The sequence below is a fragment of the Corylus avellana genome, chromosome 1 (genome assembly GCF_965113065.1).
Source record: "Corylus avellana chromosome 1, dhCorAvel1.hap1.2, whole genome shotgun sequence".
Lineage (NCBI taxonomy): Eukaryota > Viridiplantae > Streptophyta > Magnoliopsida > Fagales > Betulaceae > Corylus > Corylus avellana.
The window spans coordinates 47,747,358-47,770,789 of record NC_142490.1 but is presented as its reverse complement, the minus strand read 5'-3'; the positions used below and the strand labels follow the sequence as shown (position 1 = coordinate 47,770,789).

At 35.4% G+C, this 23,432-nt stretch overlaps 1 protein-coding gene and 2 pseudogenes across 2 annotated transcripts; 2 read left to right on the top strand and 1 right to left on the bottom strand.

The window, feature by feature from the left end:
• Positions 1-3,619: 3,619 nt before the first annotated feature.
• LOC132171545 (transcriptional adapter ADA2b) lies at positions 3,620-9,530 on the bottom strand. 2 transcript variants are annotated; one of them, XM_059582887.2, is made up of 13 exons: positions 9,096-9,530; positions 8,219-8,274; positions 7,492-7,670; positions 7,263-7,328; positions 7,011-7,136; positions 6,853-6,928; positions 6,639-6,702; positions 6,503-6,561; positions 6,295-6,393; positions 5,817-6,039; positions 5,252-5,462; positions 4,473-4,739; positions 3,620-3,872 (listed from the first exon to the last, which is right to left on the bottom strand). In XM_059582887.2, exons 1-13 carry the CDS (start codon positions 9,146-9,148, stop codon positions 3,681-3,683), a joined length of 1,671 nt encoding a protein of 556 aa, XP_059438870.1. In that variant the 5' UTR covers positions 9,149-9,530; the 3' UTR covers positions 3,620-3,680. The 2 variants fall into 2 exon arrangements, with proteins under 2 accessions (XP_059438870.1, XP_059438871.1); XM_059582888.2 differs by having other exon boundaries at positions 6,509-6,561.
• Positions 9,531-11,483: 1,953 nt separating this feature from the next.
• On the top strand, positions 11,484-12,413 carry LOC132170197 (serine acetyltransferase 1, chloroplastic pseudogene; annotated as a pseudogene).
• A 1,035-nt stretch (positions 12,414-13,448) lies between these two features.
• LOC132170195 (cytochrome P450 71D8-like) lies at positions 13,449-21,236 on the top strand (annotated as a pseudogene).
• Positions 21,237-23,432: the final 2,196 nt, after the last annotated feature.

Below are 23,432 nucleotides of genomic sequence, written 5' to 3'. Positions count from 1 at the left end.
AAGAGGAACTTGATTGCTTGGCTTTAGAAATGAAGCTATCTGGTTTAGCCAAATTTCTCATCATTTTCCTTCTTTGCCTTTGTGGGAATAAATATATAATTTTTTCTTTATCGTAAGATTGTGATACCTTGACTTGGGAGTTGGGACTTAATTCCGGTCACTCAAGAAATTGATTTGCAAATGTGACTCATGCCACTTGCCATTTTGAACCTCTATTTATTATTATTTTTTTCCTAATAAAATAAGAAAAAAAGGTTATATGAGAGGATCTTTCCCATTTTTGATCCGAATGGAAAAGAGAATGAAAGATCTTATGGGAATGCTTTAAAAAATACAATTAAAAGCGGCCCATTAAGTTAAAGCATGTGTCCTAAAAAACTCTAATAAGATATTGAAAGTAATTGCAAAGCTTTGAATCATTCGTAATGTGTAAATGTAGGAGAAGTTCCATTTTCATGGATTTTATATAATCTAAATTCCATGTGCACTTTCCACAGAAAATGCTTTTAAGTATAACATATTAACTTTATCAATTTATAAAATAGGAAAGAGTGTTAAGCTTTTATAGTTTTCTTACAAATTGACTTGTATAAGAGTGTTACTCATGTTGTGTCACATGGCAGTATTCGTCACGTGAGTTTTCAAGAGAAGTATAATAATTGGCGTAGTACCGAAAAAAAATTCCTGTAAAAAAGAAAAGCAAAGTTACAAAAGTCGTTGATGTTTAGAGTTTATTATTCAAGATTATGGCTAACCCACTAATCCAATTTGAAATTAGCAAGTTAAGGTTGAGAAATCTAACCCGTTTAATTAAATGAATCAAATTATCGTTTACCTATACAGTCTTATATCAATGCCTCGACTTGACTCGACTCGAATTTGACACTCGACATTAAGGGCTAGTCATTTTGATATAACTCGCAAACTTTACACGAACTCAATATAAAACTAACGAATTAAAGTTAACTTGATCGAGTTAAAGTTAAAATATATAGTTTTGTACTCATATTTTAACACAGCCCAAAATCTTAAAACGAGCACAAATTGGCACTCTATTTAGGATAAACTTGATCACGGCAACACAGCCATCTTATTTCACTTATGTAAATCATGATAAGGTTGATGACATCAACATGTTATGAGTGTTCAGCAAGTATCGGACATAATAAAATTGTCTACATATTTGGACTTTTGACCACAAAAAAATTCAACACAAGAATAATGAGAAGAGTCGTCACGCCAAACGTCATGCGTTGAATCTTTGAAACTGCCAAGAAATTTCTGGTTCTTGCCACAGTTGATCACTCACCTATATACACCGTACTTTGGCTTCCCAATTCTACCACAACCCTTCATTTCTTTGAACTCCAATCAAGAGCTCCACAAAACAATGGCAGCTTGTATTGCTAATTCAAGCTAAAGTACTTCTAGTAGTCCATTTTCTTTGAACTTCGAGCGAAAATCAAGAATATTTTGGTCTTTTTTAGTATTTTTAACTGCTAAAACTAATGAAAAGGTTCATATTGAAAGCAATTGAAAGTTTAAGAGTCCAAATTGAAAAATTTTAAAGTTTGGAAGAATTTATCAAATCACGCAGAAGTTTAGGAGGATAAAGTGAAGTTTCCCCTAATAATTGTGTTTTCAATTGTAAATCTTATTGTAGTTTCGGAAAGAAATTAAAAGATATATGTTGTTATCAAATATCAATAATCTCTCACCATCTCAAGCTTTGTGTCGTATACTTCACAAAAACTAATCAAGTCATAATTAAAACTCTCTAGAGTCACTTAATGGTCTCACCAATATAAAACTTAGGTCCCGTTTGGTTTGCGAATTAGACCCTTGGATTGGACTAGCTAATATTATGCATAGCTAGTCCTTTGTTTGGTAACATTTTATTCTTGAGAATAGTCTATTTCCATGTGACTACTAATCACATACACACAGAATTAGTTAAGCCACTAAAAAATGAATGGCTTAGCTAATCTAGTACTGTGGAGTTATAATTAACGTATAAAATTGCCAAAAAAAACCTTACACTTCTCATACTCATGAAGCTCTCATGATCTCCATCTCTCTCCCCCTCTCTTCTCTTCGATCTCTCAGTTTCTTGGTTATTTCGATCTCTTTTTGCTATTTGAATTTTTTTTTTCTTCTCTAAGTTTTTTTTTTTTTTTCGTTCTCACTCAGTTTTTTTTTTTTTTTTTCTACTCTCTCAGTTTTTTTTTTTTGTTGCTTCTCTCTCAGCATTTTTTATTCTTTTTTTTTTAATTTTAATTTTTTAATTTTTTTTTTTTTATAATTTCTTTTGATTCTCTACGACGTTTATTTGATTTTGTTTCTCCGTCTCTGTTTTTTTTTTTTTTTTTTTTTTTTTTTTTTTTTTTAATTTATTTCTTTTGAATCTCTGCAAGATTTCTTTGATTCTGTTTATCCGTCTCTCATTTTTCTTTTTCTTTTTTAATTTTTGTACCATTTATTTTTCTTGATTCTGTTTCTCCGTCTCTCTATTTTTTTTCGTTCACTCTCAGTTTTTTTGTTTTGTTTTTGTTTTTGTTTTTGTTTTTTTTTTTTTTTAATTTTTTTAATTTCTTTTGATTCTTTGCAACGTTTCTTTGATTCTGTTTCTCCGTCTCTCTGTTTTTTTTTTTTTTTTTTTTTTAAAAAAATAAATAAATAAAAAAAATTATGTACAGTTTATTTTTCTTGATTTTGTTTCTCCATCTCTCTTTTTCTGTACCTTTTTTTTTTTAAAATTTTAATTTTAATTTTTTTTAATTTTTTAATTTTTTTAATTCTGTTTTTTTGATTTCTTTCGATTCTCTGTAACGTTTCTTTTTAATTCTGTTTCTTCGTCTCTGTTTTTTTTTTAAAAAAAATTTTTTTTGCACCATTTATTTTTCTTGATTGAGTTTGATTGACATTAGAAGTCAATATTGAGTTTGTTTCTATATAGTTGTTTATGTTTCCAAAAAAAAAAAAAAAAAAAAATCCATAATAATATAAATTGTATTTGTATTATAAGGGTATTTTAAGAAATAAGATCACAATACGATTCCATTCACCAACAGATTGCATTGTACCAAACAAATGAATATGATTATCTAGCCTATTCCAAAGTTATAACCAAACAAAGGAATAAAAATAACTAATATATTCTATACTTTTCTATTCCCAGTGATAACTAATCATTTTTCAATGGACTAACAATCCGCGAACCAAACGATGCCTTAATGTCCTCAAGAAGTAGAGCTTAATCGGCTAGAACCACGCCTAATGAAGTAGAAGTCACTAATTCGAATCCCCTTCCCTCTTCTTGTGCTGACATGTCAAAATATATATATATATATATATATATATATATATATATATATATTCATAAATTCATTTATAATCCACTCATTTCGTTTCAACGTGGGGTAACTTTTTTTTGGATGTCATCAGAGTCAACAGACATGATAACTAGTTTTAACTCCACTCAGCAATTAGGCTACATTACAATGAACAAAAGGGTTTCCTTTCTCCAATGCCTTGTGAATACCAATTAAGTAATAATTATTTAAAAATAAACAACACAAAAATATAGCATGCTTTTCATTTTCACATAATAAAATTGATAAAAATGAAACAATTTACTATTAAGATAAAGAATAAAGTAAAGAAGGAGATAGTTTCAGGTTTCACGGTTGAGCAATCCCCTTTTTCACAAGCATGTCATAAACTCTGTCAATTTTGCTGGCTTCAAGCTTGAACAAGTGATGGGCATCAAATTTCTTAGTGACAGAACCATTGATGATCTCGATTGACATAATCTCCTGCATCTTAAGGTAGAGAGGTGGGGGTAGCTGAATTTCGCCGCATAGCCGTTTCTCCTGTTTACACAAGGAAGCAGACAGCTTAAAACATTGTTTCAGTTAAAAATCAAGAGAAATGTACACCAGAAATTCAACTGATATATAATACATGGTATAAATTGACTAATGAAGTTTTCCACTAAATTGGGTTGACAAATATTCCTCCGACCTAACTTATTAAATTGACACAGATCCTAAAAGCATGCGATTCTCAAATATGAAGTTCAAGTTTGGAGAAAAACTTTATACTAAACTAAAGCTATAACATGCTTCTTTAATAGTAAAAACAACATAGATTTTGGCAAGTTGCATTCAGAATTATATCCAAGCCACACACTAACATTATCTTACAAATTACCCAGCTGGATGGGTTTTTGGCCAGGGAAAGTGTGAGGCTACAGTTTTTTAGGCAGCAGACTCAGAAGAGCATATACAATGCACAGCAAACTTTAGGCTCAAGCCAATGTTTCCTGTGTCACACTTTAATAAGCCCAAATAAGCTCACGCCATCCTATTAATGTCAGTTACTTGTCAATTTTAGGAATACAGCACACAAAAACAAAAAGGTTCCCTTATGCTTTCTTGTTAAGAAATAAAACTTAGGGACTGCATACTTACACTTTCAGACAATAATTCTGCTCCATAAAAGCCCATTATATCCAAATCGTTCACAGAGTTTGAAGTAGCCTGCCCCACTGGTCTCGAATTGAACTCCTTGCCAACAGACTCTGAAGCCATGAATGCATTTGGACCAGCATGACTGCTTGGACCAACCTGAGAGCTTTCCTTTACTAGACGAGCATTCTCTTCAACTTCGGTTTTCCTTTTCTGTTTAAGATACATATCAGCCTCAGCTGATGTGCGGCAACCAGCAGCTCGGGCATCCTGAAAAATTGTACAATGAAGTTCATGCAAGGGAGACATTAGTTTGACAAAATGAAGTACCACATAATATATACCAGACTGAAGCATTCCAAATTAACGTATAGCATTGGTGGTTGTGCATCATTTGCATACAATGTGATATCACACAAGGGAACTTTCAAGAATAAGAGGCCATGTGAATGTAGCAAGCTTGTTTTATATGAAAGGTTTCCGGTAACCATATAAATAATTAGAGAATGCTAGGTGCTTTCCTGATGTTCTCATAGTATCTTCCTAGCTCTAAGTGAATATTATTTTTTAAAAACCAAGTGAAAGAAATAAGAGCAATTTTTTTTTTTGCTTTTTTAGAAAATAATATCTACCTAAGACTAGGAAGACACAAGGAGAACATTAGGAAAGCACCTAGCATTTTTCTAAATAATTTCAGGCACAACTGTGATTATTTTCTATAGACCCAGCCTACACAACCTCCCAGTCTACACAACCTCAATGGGGCAAGCCATGTATCATACCTTAAGTTCTTGAATTCTTTTCCGCGTTCTATGCTCTTTAATAACAGTCTGAAGCAAATCGTCATGCTCTTCCTTGGTATGAAAACGCATGACTACATCATAGCTCCGACAGATTGCCCTCTCTTCAGGCGAAAAATCTTTCTCAAGAGGATTCGGATATAACAAATTTCTTTCTATTATAAAATCCTTCCTACGCTTCCTCTCATCAAGCCTGCCAACAAGTTTATTTTAACCATAATGCGGACGTAGAGAGAATAAGCATATTTCAGTTTGAGCCAGTAGGTTTATGCCATACTATTAAACAGTCTACACAAAACCTCCACAGCAAATAATTTCATCATAAGACAGAAACATAAAGAAATTATGCAGAAAAATACTCGTCCCGTGTCCATCATGATTTTTTAATGATAATATCTCAATTCCTCTTCTCCTCCTTTTTCTTTTCTCATTCTTTACCATTATGCAACATCAGTCTGACAGTTAAAATGCTGTCTTACAAGTTTCACATATTTAAATGAATAAACTCACCAAAAAGTGTGAAAATCAGATTATTGTGCCCACATACCTCTTTGAATAGATATGCAGCACTCGCAACTTCAGCTCACGCTCCTCCTCTGAGTCTGTATCCTTAAATTCCATCTCAGCCAATAACTGTTCAGCATCATTGTCATATTCAGGATCAAACTCCTGTCTTTTGTGGTTATAACCACTCAATTCAACTAAAGAAGGGCCCTCATTCCCTGAAGAGTTTGGTTTCTTTCCCCCAAAGCTCCTGTCTGCTTGAGGTTCTGTCAACAATATTAAAAAACATAATTTAATGGCTTTATCATTACCCATTCAGATTATGAATGCTCCACCAAGTTTTCAACTCTTTAGTACATGAAAAGTTAGAAGCATAGAAGGCAACAGGCACCAACAAACAACAAAATACAAAAATGTGATTATAACATTTATTCAAGAAAATCTTTTAGTTAGATCAGCTTTACTAGAAAAGATATATTAATCAACAATTATTTGCAATCTGTAGATAATATGTGTCACACCTTCCACTTTAATGACACCAGGGCCATCTTTAACCTGGGCCACATTAGATGCCTTCTTGTTAGCAGCTGTTGCTGCTGAACGGACCCCAGATTCCACTTCTAAAGTATAAGAAAACAAGGCAGATAATCTAAGGATCATATCTAAAATTTAATTGAATAAATTATTTCATAAATAATGGAAGCTGGTCAATAATATAGTTTGCCTCACCAGCACCTAAGCTTGACAATATGCGGCCAGAGGAACCACCTTTATGTGAATCTTCAATTCTGGTTAAAATAAAAATCATGAGAAGGCTTCTCAGGTAAATTGTACAGCACATACATGGAAGAGAATGAAAGCATACTTGACTCTTGAAGGAGAAAAAGGAGATTCTTCCTTCAAATTAAGCTCCCCTATCATAGGAAATCCTGTTATAGTCACCAGCAGTTGTTCATCACAAAATGAATATTATAGCCTCACTAATCATTCACCATATAAACAAGACAAGATTAAAAATGATAAACAAAAAAGAAAACAATTGAAAGGTTCAAAGAGTTATGGTAAACATGATCACACACCTTTCTTGTCCTCACTATGTCCTTTAGCCATAGCAAGAAGATCCTTTCTGTTTTTTCCAACAACATGAGACATGTCCTAGACACAAACATGTTCCACAAGTTACCCTTCTAAAAATTAACAATTCAGAAGAGAATTCACTTTGTTCAAGAAGTCATACCGGGAGAGGGAAGTACGGGGAGTTCATATATACATTTGTATAGTGTTCTATACATTGTTCTTTACTCTTAGTTCCCACATGCTCAGCAACTTCTGCCCAGTTACCCAAGCCATACATTTCAGTCCCCTGAAATAAGAATTTTGATAATACAAGTAAATAGATTTTTCCAGGTAACAAATATAGAACTGAAAAAAAAAAAAAAGGTAGGATCAAGCAACGCTATTGTCGGGATAAAACAGAGATTGAAAGTACCTCTAGTAGCAGTATTTCATCATCTGCATTCCAATCAGGGCAAAAAAGAGGAAAGGATAAACTATCCTGTTGAAAGGGACAACATAAAAGCATAAGCACAATTTATGGGTTTACATCCTCATCACAAAAACATGAATAACAGCCTCTACTAATAACTTAACACCATACAAAACTCTACGACTCTGTAAGGTATCAGCAGGAGAAGTACTTTATTAATGAGATTACTAACCATAACCCTGTAAGGGTGATTGTTCTTATGTGGTGTCACCTCAGCTCCAACAGAAAAGCACTCTATACATAGGTCAAAATCAGGGCACACGACACATTTGATACGGATCTTCCCTGTAATGTCTTTGTTGCAATAATTGCAGTGGTATAAAGCCCTTTTCCCTTCACTTGTCCCTTGACCTGTGTCCAACACACACGCACACAAGAAAAAGAAAAAGAAAAAGGATCAGAAAGAAGAAAGAAAGAAAAAAAAGAACGTAAAAAACATATAGACAACAACAGCCAACATGTACCACTACCAATGATGACTTGGATAGAAAATCATCAGCAACATCATATTGGCATAGAAGCTTCTAAAAGTACTCCAAAGTCATAAAAGATGGAAAAAAAAAAAAAAAAAAAAAAAAACGTATGCCCGGGTAGTACCTCAATCAAATGACCCTAAGATCAAGTCAGTTGAGGTTTCTTCGACAGGCTTCCTACACATACTGTTTTTAAAATGTTAATTACCAGATTACAACATAGACATTAAGGGCGAGAGTGCGTGTGTGTGTTCCAAGAGGGAAGTGGGAGAGGGGAGATTAGGTTTTAGTTTGAAAAGAGAGAATAATTGAAAACACTTTCATACCATTGTGACCTCTCCAACAGCTAAGTCATCAAGAAACCATGCCACTAGAGTTTACTTCTAAACAGCCCACATTTAAAGTCATGCAAGAGTGGAATAGTACCTGCAGCTGCGGATTCTGAATTTTCACCACTGGAGGCATTCTTTTTTCTTCTTGATCTGCATGGCCAAAAATTGGTACTCTAAAATAAGAAACTACAGCAATGCACCAAATATAAATCAACGAGGCAAGTAATATGATGCACTCATATAAAGATAGAAAGCTTAAGCAAAATCATAGCACAATTAAGAAATCAAAATGCTTCAGAATCTTGTCAAGCTTGTTACAGCATAGTGGAAATCCCTTTCTTTTTCCTTCCCTCTGGGCAAGTATGAGTCTACTATCAGAAAACTAAGTTGGAGAGGTGACTGCACGTGTATATAGATGAACTAACTAACCTTTTTCAGTTGGTTAATTCTGTTTTAGTACGGTTGAAGTTAGTTAGCTTAGTTATCAGAATCTGTTATCATTGTAGCCGAGTATATAAGTAGAATTGATTCATTCTTGTAATCAAGGTTGATTATACAGAGAATAAGAACATTCATTCTCCCTTCTTCTCTCAACTTGTTTCAACCTTTCCTCTTCCTTCTTCTTGTTCCTCTGTTCGTTTTCTTCTTCTTTCTTCTTTGCATTCTTCTGTTGCAGAGCTTGACATCTACTTCCACCATTATTATCAGTGGTTACACATAAACCCATTATGTATTTACTGCATTCTTTCCACTTTCACATTTAAACAAACTGCTGATCTTATATAACGTTTCACAATTCCATCTTTTTTGCGCCTAAAGATATGATCAGTAAGAACTAAGAAACACCGAATGTATGTCCAAAAATCGAACTTTTTACACAAAAACTAACAAAACCAACAACCAAGCAAGCTCAAATGTGAATTAAACTCCAAAAAAAAAAGAAAAAAAGAAAATAGAAAGCGGATAAGAACCTTTGGGTGGGGTCCTCATAAGCAGAGTGGAAATTTCCACGAGAGCGACCCATCGAACTCTGAAGCTGAGCGAGCTCAGGAAGACCTGTGTAATTAACGCTGCTTACTCAACCCAAAGGCACACAGAAAAATGCGCAAACCAGTATATAGGACCCAGTACAACCTAAATTTCACAACACTTGTGAATTGTTTTTGATTGGTTCCAAACTGGGTATTAATAGCTCAAGCTCAAAATGACAAATTTCAGCAAAACCCCTAAATTCCTCAGGCACTGAGAATTTGTTTTGATAGCTTCCAAATTGGGTCAAGCCCTAAATCACACATTTCTGAGATTTTTGGTCCTTGGGAATTTTGGATTTTTGACAGATATGGTCATACGTGAATGATTTTTTGGCAAACACAAACGAGTAGATGATAGGTATGAGACAACCTGGATATTAGATTCTAAGGAACTAAATCTCTTCGATTTTGTGAAAACTTAAAAACTCTCTTTTTTTTTTTTTTTTTTTTTTACATGTCCGCGCAAGGAAAGGGAGGAGGATTCGAACTAGTGACCCCCGCTTCATAAGGCGTGGTCCCAGCCGATTGAGCTACCTTTTGGGGAAAAACTCTTTTTCAAATCCAATGTTTTCGATTAATTCTTCTAAATTTATTAATGAACTTCGTGTCTTTAAATAGACAATTACAATGCACACTAAAAATAAAAGACTAAGTAAAATAAACTAACTAACAATAATACTTATTTTTAATATTTAAATTCTAATTCATCATTCTACTATTATCTATAAAGGTATTTTAATCTTAAAATTCCTCTATTAGATCCCTAACACTGTCCAAAAGCCGTAACAAAATGTGCTACTATGAGCTAGAGTTGCAACATTTGAAACATGATCCTGCTATCATTCAAATCAAGATTGGAGTTATCATCAACTACTCCAATGATAGCACTAGCACGTCCTAAGTATTGATCTTGAGATCCCAACATTTGAAACATGATTATCTCAATTTCAAATAAAATGAAAAATATTAATTTAATAATTTAGATTAAATTTGACAGATCTATTAATAGTGAATATGTTGATACATGATAAATATATTAAAACATTATTTAAAACTTTAAATAAATGTAGTACCCTTTTTTTTTTTTTTTTTTTGAGAAAAAAATGTATAATTTTTGACATGATCTATTGATTGCTTGGCTTTAGAAATGAAACTATCTGGTTTAGCCAAATTTCTCATCATTTTCCTTCTTTGCCTTTGTAGGAATAAATATATAATTTTTTCTTTATTGTAAGATTGTGATACCTTGACTTGGGACTTAATTCTGGTCACTCAAGAAATTGATTTGCAAATATGACTTATACCACTTGCCATTTTGAAACGGTAACTAGATATTGAAAGTAATTGCAAAGCTTTGAATCATTCGTAATGTGTAAATGTAGGAGAAGTTCCATTTTCATGGATTTTATATAATCTCAATTCCATGTGCACTTCCCACAGAAAATGCTTTGAATATAACATATTAACTTTATCAATTTATAAAATAAGAAAGAGTGTTAAGTTTTCATACAAAATGATGTGTATAAGAGTGTTACTCATACTGTGTCCATGGCACTCATCACGTGAGTTTACAAGAAAAGTATTATAACTAGCGTAGTATCTAAAAAAATTTCTGTAAAAATAAAAAAAAAAACAAAGTTACAAAAGTCGTCGTTATTTAGAGTTTATTATTCAGATTATGGCTAACTCACTAACACAGCATAAAATTAGTAAGTTAAGGTTGAGAGGTTTAACTCGTTTTATTAAATGAGTCGGATTATATTTTACCTATATAGTCTTATATCAATGCTTCGACTCTACTCGAATCTGACACTCAGCATTAAGGGCTAGTCATTTTAATGACTCGCAACCCTAGCGAATTAGAGTTAGCTTAATCGAATTAAAGTTAACGTATATAATTTTATACTAGTACTTTAACGCAGTCCAAACTCAAAACGAACACGAATTGAGACTCTGTTTAGGACAAAGTTGATCACCGCAACACATCCATCTTATTCAACTTACGTAAATCATGACGAGGTTGATGACATCAACATGTTGGAGTTTTCAGCGAGTATCGGAATTCGGACATAATGTCTACATATTTGGACTTTGAACCACAATAAAATTCAACACAAGAATAATGAGAAGAGTCGTCACGCCAAACGTCATGCGTTGAATCTTTGAAACTCAATTACACAACATGTACTCTGTTGTTGCCAAGAAATTTCTGGTTCTTGCCACTGTTGATCACGCACCTCCGCTCTACTATATAGACCGTACTTTGGCTTCCCAATACTACCACAACCCTTCATTTCTTCGAACTCCAATCAAGAGCTCCACAAAACAATGGCAGCTTGTATTGCTAATTCAAGCGAAAGTACTTCTAGTAGTCCATTTTCTTTGAACTCCAATCAATGCCAAGCGAGGTCCAAATTCTGCAGATCCAGCTTCTCAAATCTTGTTTCATGCAAAACCAACAACCGGGCTGGGAAGAAAGTCTCATGTTCTTCAAAAAACATTCTGCTGGTTGATGATGAGGATGAAGATGAGCAGCTATGGTTGAAAATCCGAGAGGAAGCTTTGTGTGACTTGGAACAGGAGCCAATGTTGTCTAAATACTACCACTCATCGATATTGTCACATGTTTCACTAGAGAGCGCGTTAGCAAATCAGCTAGCGATGAAGTTGGGGAACGCAGACATTGCTAGTGATGCACTAAAGGAAATTCTCTTGAGCGTTTTCGCTGAAGATGATGAGATGATGGGGGGAGCCATTAGAGATGATCTCAGAGCTGTAAGAGAACGAGACCCTGCTTGCCTCAGTTATGTCCATTGCTTGTTGAATTTTAAAGGTTTTCTTGCCTGCCAAGCTCATAGGGTGGCAAATAAATTGTGGTCACAAGGCAGGATTGTCATGGCACACCTACTTCAGAGTCGCATATCTGAGGTTTTTGCAGTGGACATCCATCCAGGAGCAAAAATTGGTCGGGGGATATTACTTGATCATGCCACTGGTGTTGTGATTGGAGAGACAGCAGTCATAGGAGATAATGTTACAATTCTGCATAATGTGACACTGGGTGGCACGGGGAAAGTTTCTGGGGACAGGCATCCTAAGATTGGTGATGGGGTTTTTATAGGTGCAGGAACCAAGGTTTTGGGTAATATTAGAATTGGAGAAGGAGCTAAAATAGGTGCAGGGTCAGTGGTTCTGAAGGATGTGGCTCCTAAGACAACTAGTGTTGGAAATCCAGCTAGATTGGTTGGAGGAAAATAGAAACTTGCTGTGATTTCAGTCTCTTTGTTATGTAAATTATCTTCATGACATTCTATTTGAAGATTGTTGTTAATATTTGAGGATGAGTTAATAATGTATGGTGATGAAGCCCCTTTCATCTTAAATCATTGTGACAAAATCCAGCTAGATTGGTTGGAGGAAAATAGAAACTTGCTGTGATTTCAGTCTCTTTGTTATGTAAATTATCTTCATGACATTCTATTTGAAGATTGTTGTTAATATTTGAGGTTGAGTTAATAATGTATGGTGATGAATCCCCTTTCATCTTAAATCATTGTGACAATGTCTACTTACCCAAAAGTGGACAAGAAAACTTGAAAAAGAAGTGATCATTTATCACTAGATTCCTGGAAAGTCCTCTCTATCTCTCTTTGCTTATATATTTATGCTGGGCAAATACTTCGTCTACATCAAATATTTGACTTACAGATGAAGCTTTTATTGTGTTAAAAGAGATTTGCTTGCACGTGAATGATCCTAAATGTAATCACATAAAATCATCATCGGATGATTTGCATGTGCTAATTTGTACTGTTATTTAACTGTGTACACCCCTGCATTCTCCAAAAAGCTAATTTATTCTGCTATAATATTAAGGTATTCTGTGTGAATCATGTAAAGAGAGAAGTCATGAGAAATTGCTTCCCACATGAAACAAAACAAATCAATTTGGTTTGGAATATGCCATATTTATTTGGCGTTGACTAGTCACCTACAAGTAATTGAGACTGCAAGAAAGAGTCAGCTCTTTCTTTGTTGGCTCCATGGCCCCTGGAATAATTATTTTCCTACTCAACATTAATTATGAAATTGTGCCTTGTCATTTTCACGAATGAGACACGCCCTTAAATTAATTAGCATCATAATTGAGGTAGTCCAATATACTATATATATTTGCACCAAAAAAGTCAATGTTTATACCTACTGGCTGATGGGATCCAACTGCTAATAGCACTATAATTTTGCGACTTGGGTGAAAGAAATTTCTCGAGTAATCACTTGTTTATCCTTTCTGTGATGGTGCTGTAATACTCCTTGGCTCTCGCCACTTTCATTCTTTTCCTCTCTTTGGTTTGGCTGTTAAAGCTACGTAAAAGATCCAAACTTGAGAAATTGCCCCCGGGGCCATGGAAGTTACCTCTTATAGGAAACTTGCACAACTTGGTAGGTTCACTACCACACCATGCTCTCAGAGAACTAGCCAAGAAACATGGACCTCTCATGCACCTACAATTGGGTGAAGTTTCTGCAGTTGTGGTGTCATCCCCCATGATGGCCAAAGAGTTCATGAAGACACATGACCTTGCCTTTGTGCAAAGGCCACTATTTCTTGCCCCTAGAATTTTGACTTATGGTGGCTCAGACATTGCCTTTTCTCCATATTGTGATTACTGGAGGCAAATGCGAAAAGTCTGCGTCTTGGAACTCCTAAGTGCTAAGAGGGTTCAGTCCTTCTCTTCTGTTAGAGAAGAAGAGGTTGATAATCTCATTGAGTCCATCCACTCATCTTCAGGATCTCCAATCAATTTTAGTGAACATATTTTCACTTTGACAAGTACCATTATATCTAGAGCAGCATTCGGTAGCAAATGCAAAGACCAAGATGCATTTCTATTGTTGGTCAAGGAACCGATATCCTTGGCAGGAGGCTTTGAGTTGGCTGATTACTTCCCTTCACAAAATTTTGTTCGTATGATGTTGTAAAATTAAATGAATGGTGAAAAAATTCTTATTGATGCTAAATAATATTAATCCAAACAATTAACAATAAGATAAATAGAATACAATAAATAAAAAATAGAGCAAGGAAAAATCTCACAAAGATATAGAATTACGCAAGAGCGTTGTCCTTAAAGGTTGATTTCGTGCCTCCCGGAGTGTATGACTCGGTGCGATCGGATCTCTTGACACGCAACCTCCCAGGATTAGATTATAGCTTCTACCTTCGTTAAGAACGCACTTTCAAGTAACGAAGATCAAATGAACAACCCTTTTTCAAATTGAAAAGGATAAAAAATTGAGTAGCAAATAACTCTATTTTTCTCTTTGGTAACAAAGAAAAATTCTGGAGCATGAAAATGAAATCTTACTAAAAAGTAATATTTTTTTGATGATTTTTTGTCAAAGTTGAACACTTGCTTATATAGACATGGGGGAAATTTTTTTCTTTTAAAACTCATTATCATGCAATCTATGTCTTAAAGAACAAACGGTTATGAGATCAATGTATAAAAATCAACGGTCAACATATTTAAGACAAACGGTCAACAAATCATCAAACGGTCATGAAAGCTTGAAGACAAATGGTTTTTAATTTGAGAAAACCAACGGTAAAACCAGCAGCTAAAAGAGCTTGTAAATATTGAAGACAAATGGTTTTTAATTTAAGAAAACCAACGGTAAAAGAATTAAAACCAGCAGTTAAAAAAAACTTGTAAAAGGTTTTATTGCCCAACGGTCAAAACTCATGAATAGATTTTATGTCAAATGGTCAAAAAATTAATAGGTAAATAAAACCAATATTTATAACATCACAACAATCCCCCACATGTTACAAATATTAGAGTAGAAGGAGATTGAAAGCATGCATCGATGTGGTACCCGAAAGTTTTAACCACAACTAGGATAAACAAGTAGGAACTTAATGAATTGTGGTAGAGTTAGACTCTTTTAACCAAATTCATAAAGTGAGCAAACTTATCACCCACATAACTTTCTCCAAAAGAAAACTAATAAATAAATAAGAATTAAAAAAAAAAATTAGGTTGTTCTGTGGGTTGACGCTTTATACAGGCCATGCGCCCCTGGGTTTCATGAGTGCTCTAGAGACCTACCCAAGTCTCATAGGAAGCGGCACCACCTCCACACTCACATAGATGGTATCCATCAAGAGTGTGTGCAGGTAACACCCCATCCCAATAGGTTGGGACTATGGAACCATTAAGAGTTTTAAACTCATCCTTAATCACCTTGCATCTTTGTACTGTCTTACACCATAGGGATGTACTCACCAACAATCTTCTCAACAAGATAGTGAAATAACATAGAATGACAGTACCACACCATGATCACTTGTGACTTCGTTTCCCATTAAACCTCATTTATGGGATCTCCAATCACAGAGGTTGGGTATCCATCACAGTGTCATCATTTGGGTATCAGTCCTATCCCTCTCGATGTTTCACTCACCAGCCTTCTTGCTAGTGGCTTGGTCAAAGGATCTGCCAAATTCCTTTCTGACCTCACAAAATCCATGGATATTACACCGGTCTCAATAAGTTGCCTTACAATATTGTGCCTTAATCGGATATGTCGACTTTTCCCATTATAGATCTTGCTCTTGGCTCGAGCTATGGCAGCCTGACAATCACAATGAATACAAACAGGTGGAACTGGGTTAGCATATAAAGGCAAATCAATCAAAAGGCTCCTTAGCCATTCAGCTTCCGTTCCAGCCTTCTCCAAAGCAACTAACTCTGCCTCCATTGTGGATCTTACTATGCAAGTTTGTTTGGAGGACTTCCAAGATATAGCTCCTCCTGCTAATGTGAATACATAGCCACTAGTAGGCTTTGGTTCATCTGAATCAGAAATCCAATTAGCATCACAATACCCTTCTAATATAGCAGGAAAACCATAATATGACAAACCATAATTAATTGTGCCCTTTAAATATCTCAGCAATCTAGAGATTGCATCCCAATGCTCAACACTAGGATTATGAGTATATCTACTCAATCTACCGACATCATATGCAATATCAGGGCGTGTACAGTTTGTCAAGAACATTAAACTACCAATGATTTGTGCATATTTCTTTTGTGAAACACTATCACCGTGATTCTTAACCAAATGCATTTTAGAGTCATATGGTGTAGACATAGGTGAATAATCAAAGTGCTCAAATCTTTTTAGCATCTTTTCAACATAATGTGACTGAGATAAAGTACTACAATTATTATCTCTAAGAACTTTAATGCCCAATATAACATTAGCTTCACCCATGTCTTTCATATCAAAATTAGATGAAAGAAATCTTTTAGCTTCATGCACAACATTCATGTTGGTTCCAAAAATAAGCAAATCATCAATATATAAACAAATAATGACACCTTCATTATTACTAAACTTGCTATAAACGCATTTATCTCCACCATTAATAGAATAAGCATTAGATAACATCACTTTGTCAAATTTTTCATCCCATTGCTTAGGAGCTTGTTCTAATCCCTACAAAGATTTCACCAATTTACAAACTTTGTGTTCTTGCCCGGGGATTACAAGTCCCTCGGGTTGCTCCATATAAATTTCTTCTTCCAAATCACCATTTAAAAAGGCAGTCTTGACATCCATTTGATGTACCACAAGTTTATAAATAGAAGCAATAGCAAACAATATTCTAATAGATGCAATTCTAGTAACCGCCGAATAAGTGTTAAAATAATCAATATTTTGCTTTTGCTTGTAGCCTTTAGCTACCAAGCGTGCCTTGTATTTATCTATTGTACCATCCGGTTTGAGTTTCTTCTTGAACACCCATTTACAACCAATTGGTTTGGTCTTAGGAGGTAACTCAACAAGTTCCCATGTATGGTTAGACATAATTGAATCTAATTCATTATTAATAGCTTCTAACCAAAAAGGTGCATCAATAGATTTGATTGCTTCATTATAACATATCGGATCATCATTAACAATATAAGCAATAAAATCATTACCGAAATTCCTTTTCGTTCTAGCTCGCTTGCTTCTCCTCAATTCTTGCACATCATCAACAATTTCATTAGAAGTAAAAGAAGGTTCATGCAATAATTTTTCCTTATTTTTCAAAGGAAACACATTCTCAAAGAAAATAGCATTTTCAGATTCAATAATAGTATTGTAATCTAAAACATCACTCTTAATAACAAGAAATCTATAACATGAATTATTGCAAGCATAACCAATAAAAATACAATCACAAGTTCTAGAGCCAAGTTTCCTCTTTTTAGGCTCGGGTAGCATAACCTTTGCCAAACACCCCCACACTTTGAGGTATTTTAGACTAGGCTTACGACATTCCCAAAGTTCATAAGGAGTTTTACCGGTTTTCTTATGAAGCACTTTATACTGAATGTGACAAGCCGAAAGAATGGCTTCCCCCCACATGTTAGGGGGTAGCCTGGAACTAACAAGCATCGCATTCATCATTTCTTTCAAAGTTCTATTCTTTCTTTCGGCTACTCCATTAGATTCCGGTGAATAAGGAGGTGTAACTTCATGTATTATGCCATTTTGTTCACAAAATTCCTTAAAAGGATTAGACTCATGTTCACCACCTCTATCGGTCCTTAGTCTTTTAATCCTTTTATTCTTTTGATTTTCAATTTCAATTTTGTATTTTATGAACATTTGTAAGGCTTCATCTTTGGATCTTAATAAGTAAAGTTTAGTAAATTTAGATTAATCATCAACAAATGTCACATAATATTTTTTACCACCTCTAGTCATTGCGTGCTTTAAATCACCCAAATCACTATGTATTAAGCCAAGAAGTTCAGTTTCTCTTGTAATAGATTAACAAGGTTTTTTAGTGATTTTAGTCTCAGCACATACTTCACATTTATCCATATTGGTTTCACTTAGTGAATTAATAATTCCGGTTTCTTTCATTTTCTTGATGTACCCAAGATTTACATGTCCAAGTCTACTATGCCAACTATTAATAGAATCAACCAAGTAAGCACAAGAAGATGAATTTTCATTAATAGTATTAGCAACATTTAATACAAAAAGACCTTGATCTTCATAGCCTTTACCAACAAACATATCATGCTTAGTTAAGGTAACAATGCCACCATCAAATAAAATCTTAAGTCCTGCCTTACCAAGCAAGTGTACCGAAACAAGATTATGTCGGAAATGAGGAACATGTAGAACATCGAAGAGTGAAAAGGTTTTACCCAAAGTTAGCTTTAAGAGAGCTTTCCCTTTTCCTACCACAGGCACAGATCTATTGTCTCCAACAATTACCCGCTCAGTATTCTCCTTTATTGGTGTGTAGGAGGATAAATCTTCTTTATTTCCACAAATGTGCCTAGTAGATGCGGAATCAATCACCCATCCTTTTACTTCTGTAGTCATGTTAGCTTCGGATACGACAGCTGCAATGATCTCTTCCACTTCCGTCACATTTGCCTTGTTTTTTGATATTGATCCTCTGTAGTTGTTGGTAGTCCTTTGCTTACATACCGCTACATAATGACCTGCTTTGCCACAAACAAAACAATTGACCCTTTTCTTCTGTATTAGAGAATGAGATGTGTTGAGTTTTTTCTTATTATTCCAAGGTTTTCTTTTGAGCTTATGGTCAAATTTCTTGTAGTGTTGTGGAGGCCTACTAGATCTCTCTTCTACTAAATTAGCTTTGGAAATAATTTCCTTAGCTTTGTTAACCTTTTCCAAAGACCTATTCCTCTCTTCTATTTTAATATGCACTATGGTTTGTTGAAGACTCATGAAAGTCTTCTTTTGTTTGAAATGGAGTTTATACTCTTTCCAAGAGTCGGGTAATTTTTCAACCAGACACTGGGTCATAAAACTTTCAGGTAGACCATCACCCTCTTTGGCTAATTCAGCAACTATGTTATGAAACTCATGAATTTGAGAAGTAATACTCTTTTCATCAGTCATTTGAAAATGTAAGAAATTGCTTGCAGCAAATTTCTTAGTACCCTCATCCTCAATCACATATCTACCAACTAATTCATCCCATAAATCTCTAGCAATAGTAAAATTGCAATAAACATCAAACAATTCATTAGATAAAGAATTCAATATAGTATTCACACATAATGTATTAGCCATTTCCCAATCTCTTAATTCTTTGGATTGTTCTTCAGATTCCTCATCCGGTCTAGGCTCAGTTAAAGCACTAGAAATTTTGTAAAATCTAAAACTGCAAGAACCTTTTGTTGCCAACTTTAAAATTATTTCCATAAAAAAGGTTCAATTTTTGTAGCATCTGGAAGAACTTTAGCAGCAGCAAGAATTTGTGCATCCATGATCAACCTTTAAGATTTTAGTGGGATGAAAGCTAAACTAGAGAAGATTTATAGGAAGCTTGACAAGATCCTGGAGAACATAATAGATGAGCACAGGGAGAACCAGATGAGTGCATCAGCAGATCTGGAAGATATTGTTGACGTCCTTTTAGGCCTTCAGCAAAGTGGTACAGCACTTGAGTTCCCAATCACAACCAACAACATCAAAGGCGTCATTTTGGTTAGTATTTCTGCCAATCATAATCATTCAAAAAGAATTAATTCCCAATGACTTGGGGTCAGTCACTTTTGTTGTCAACAACATATTTTTCTTCAATATATAAAAAGGAATCTATAAATGTTTCTTAATAAGAAGATTATGGTCTATATGCAACACTGATGACATGAATCTGCTACAAAAGTATGAACTCAGATTTTGATATTTTGAATGATGCAGTCATGAAGCTGATTTATACTTGATTAAATCTCAACTTTATACTTTATTAGAATGAGCGTTCCCGAAAATAGAAATCTCACTTTTAGAAAAATAAAATAAAAAAATACAAGTGTTGTTCAGCTAGGATGTTAGTATTTGATCATGCAGGAGCAAAGATTAAACTTGAGAATTTTCTGAATAGTATCAAACTTGGAATCAGTATTGTCATGTCGCTGGCTGAGAATGTTGAGGGTATTGTTGATGCATTATTTTGGTCTAACAGTCTCAGTTTGGTGTGATCTTTGCGTTCTTCGAGGCGTCTTTGATCATTGACCTTCGGGCTCCTACAAAATAATAAAAGCGATAAAGGGGTCTCCGGGGAAGGCCCCACAGACCCTTCGATACTTAAGTTAGCAGTCGCATATGGGGTCAAAATGTAACCGGAGCTAGCAATGTGTTGAGAAAAATATGATTGATCCTCGTTACCGCTGCTTGATGTTCCCGGTTATAGGATTTTATCTATGTAACGTTACCGGTGCCTGATGTTCCCTGTTATAGGGTTTTATCTGTGTAATTGCTTCCTCGATCTTCTCCCTTTAGGTGATTGAGGGATCATTTGAAATAGTTTAGAGATAATGTGAGGTAGTTGAGATAATATAGGATCTTATGAGATAATTGAGGGTTGTTGAAAGATAGTGGGACCCCATTGTGGATTTTATCCCCAACAGGTATCATGCTGTAAAATTCTTAATGTTATTTTATAATTTTTGTTAATGGTTGCAAATTAGAGAGTTAAAGTTCAAATCTTTCATAAAATGTCAAATTTTAGTTTTTGAAGAAGATTAAGCTTATAAAAATTTATGAATATAATTAATTAATCATTATTATAAATTTTCAATTTTTTTTCTAGGACATATTTTCTGGTGGCAGTGACACTTCATCAACCGCAATAGAGTGGGCTATGACAGAAATTATGAGAAACCCTCAAGTGTTGGAGAAGGCTCAAGCTGAGATAAGGCAGATGTTGAAAGGAAAGAAAAAAAATTGAGGAGAAAGAACTTCATAAACTATGTTACTTGAAGTTTAGTGATCAGAGAAATATTAAGGCTACACCCTCCTCTTTATATGTTACTTCCAAGAGAATGCAAGGAGCAATGCAAAATTGATGGCTATGAAATACACATCAAAACCAAAGTCATTATAAATGCGTGGGCAATTGGAAGAGATCCTGCATATTGGCATGATGCTGAAAGTTTTATGCCAGAAAGGTTTGCTGATAGTTCAATTGATTTCAAAGGGACTCACTTTGAATATATGCTTTTTGGGGCAGGAAGGATGATGTAGGACGATATTTACCTATATCTTTGGTAAAAACAGTGATACGGAAAATGTCAAAAATACCATTGGAATAGTGTTGTTTAATTATAATTTTGGACTTGCCCCAACAATGGAAGTACAAAAGGAGGTTAGTACTGCCCGACACATCCCCGGGCCCTGTTCATCAATTGGGCACTATTCACCCAAGCAACACTCGGTCACTCAGCTCACCCTGAGCCACACTCGGGATTAGATGTCAAATGTGCCAATACCTGGGCATGCCCCACATGCCATCCAAGTGCCTCTACTCCCGGGGAACAACACCCTAGAGTAATATTCGGGAACCAGCCTTGCGACAAAACTGACTGTTAGTGGGCACGCGTGGTCAGAGCCGAAAGGAGGATGTCAGGAGAATAAAGTCAGGCGTGAATTCCTTTTGTCAAGGCCATCATTTATTGTCTACAGTAGATTACTTTATTAGGCAATTATTTCTTGTCTAGGATAATTTATTTTAATTGCCCATTATTTCTTTCTAGGTAGATTACTTTTGTCAACACTCATAAATGCATGCCTACGGTTCGGGGATGTGTTTTATTAATTGTTTAGGGTAGGATAGAATATTTTATAAGAATATTGTCAGATGGGCGGTGAAGGCCGCAACTTTTGCCAGAGCAGGGAAGGCCGTAAAACAGTGACAGGGTTGGGAATAATGTCAGAACCAGGGTCTAGCAGCCGCAAGGAATAATGTCAGAACCGACCTGCCAACAACATAGAACCAATTTGAAGCTTTTACCGGTTAAGGAGAACCAATAGGAAGCTACTGCTGGATTAGGGGAACCAATGGCCAGTTGCCATTGTTAGGCCAATCATGTTAGGGCCAAGTTTATTTTAATATTTCTTAGAATAGTTTATTATTTTATTTTCCTATAAGTAGGAACCTTGTAACATTCATTCGGCAATCAACCATGATATTTTGAAATCAATATATTTGAATTGAGAATTTCTCTTAATCTTTTCTCTGCAGAGAATTATCTTCAACTTGCGGGTTGTATCTTGCAATCTGCGAATTGTGTTGTGTGTCAATCTGTGGATTGAGCGCTGTTTATCAAGTCAGGAGACGCAGAAGCTCCTAAACCTTTGGTTACCAAGTCTTCCGCTACGTCAGTTGGTATTAGAGCAGGCATTATCCTGGTTATGGCCAATCAGCGCATTGGCAACCACCCCTATTACGTCGCAGCTCGTGTCAGGGAGGCTCTTTTGAGGGCCAAATTCGTTGGGTATCTGAGCCGGCGTTATCTGGATTCGATGGTCAACGTGTACTGCAACAACAACAAATTCTATAACGACGCCATTCATGAAAGAGATGATGTTTCGAGAATGGAATTCCAAAAGCTCCAACAAATGGTACAGACCATGAAACTGCAAGTGAGCCGGTTGTGGGAATCATTTGAGCATAGGCAGAGGCGTACCCAGTTGAGTTCTCCTTCTACCGGGATCACTGTTGACCCTGGGCAGCATTGTTCACCCGATCACTATTCATCCAAGCACTAATGCACTATTCACCTGGGCATTCTAACCAACCTCACCCGGAGGAAGATGTTAAAACAATGGAGTTGCCACCAGAGAAAAATTATGTGCAATCTCCACCCTTGCTTGCAGCGACTTCACCAATGGAGGAACAACCACTGCCTCCTTCACTACAGGTGCAACCTCCTCCACCACATATTGAAGTCGACGTCCACGAAGAAATCGTTGGAGGAATTTTTATGGAAGAAGACGAAAAGGAGAAATCATGTCTTGGTGAAATCTATGTAGATTTCTCCAAATATATTTATGCCGAGGAGCTGCGTGTGCCAAGTCCCAAAGAAAACTTGAAGACGAGTTTTTTTCAAGTGGGAGTGTCTAATGTAGGGCGATATTTACCTACAACTTTGGTAGAAACAACGATAAGGAAAATGTCAAAAATACCATTGGAACAGCGCCATTTGATTATAATTTTGGACTTGCCCCGACAATGGATGTACAAAAGGAGGTTAGTACTGCCCAACATATCCCCGGGAACTGTTCATCAATCAGGCACTATTCACCCAAGCAACACTCGGCTCACCCCGAGCCACACTCGGGATTAGCTGTTAAATGTGCCAATACCCGAGCACGCCCCGCATGCCATCCAAGTGCCTCCACTCTCGGGGAACAACCCCCTAGTGTAATATTCAGGAACCA

Excerpts from the sequence above, each read along its gene's own strand:
- LOC132171545 (XM_059582887.2), bottom strand. The coding sequence starts at position 9,148 with ATGGGTCGCTCTCGTGGAAATTTCCACTCTGCTTATGAGGACCCCACC. Across the intron at positions 8,275-9,095 it reads TATGAGGACCCCACCCAAAG|ATCAAGAAGAAAAAAGAATG; the intron begins GTTCTTATCCGC and ends TTGGCCATGCAG. Across the intron at positions 7,329-7,491 it reads ATCACCCTTACAGGGTTATG|GATAGTTTATCCTTTCCTCT; the intron begins GTTAGTAATCTC and ends CCCTTTCAACAG.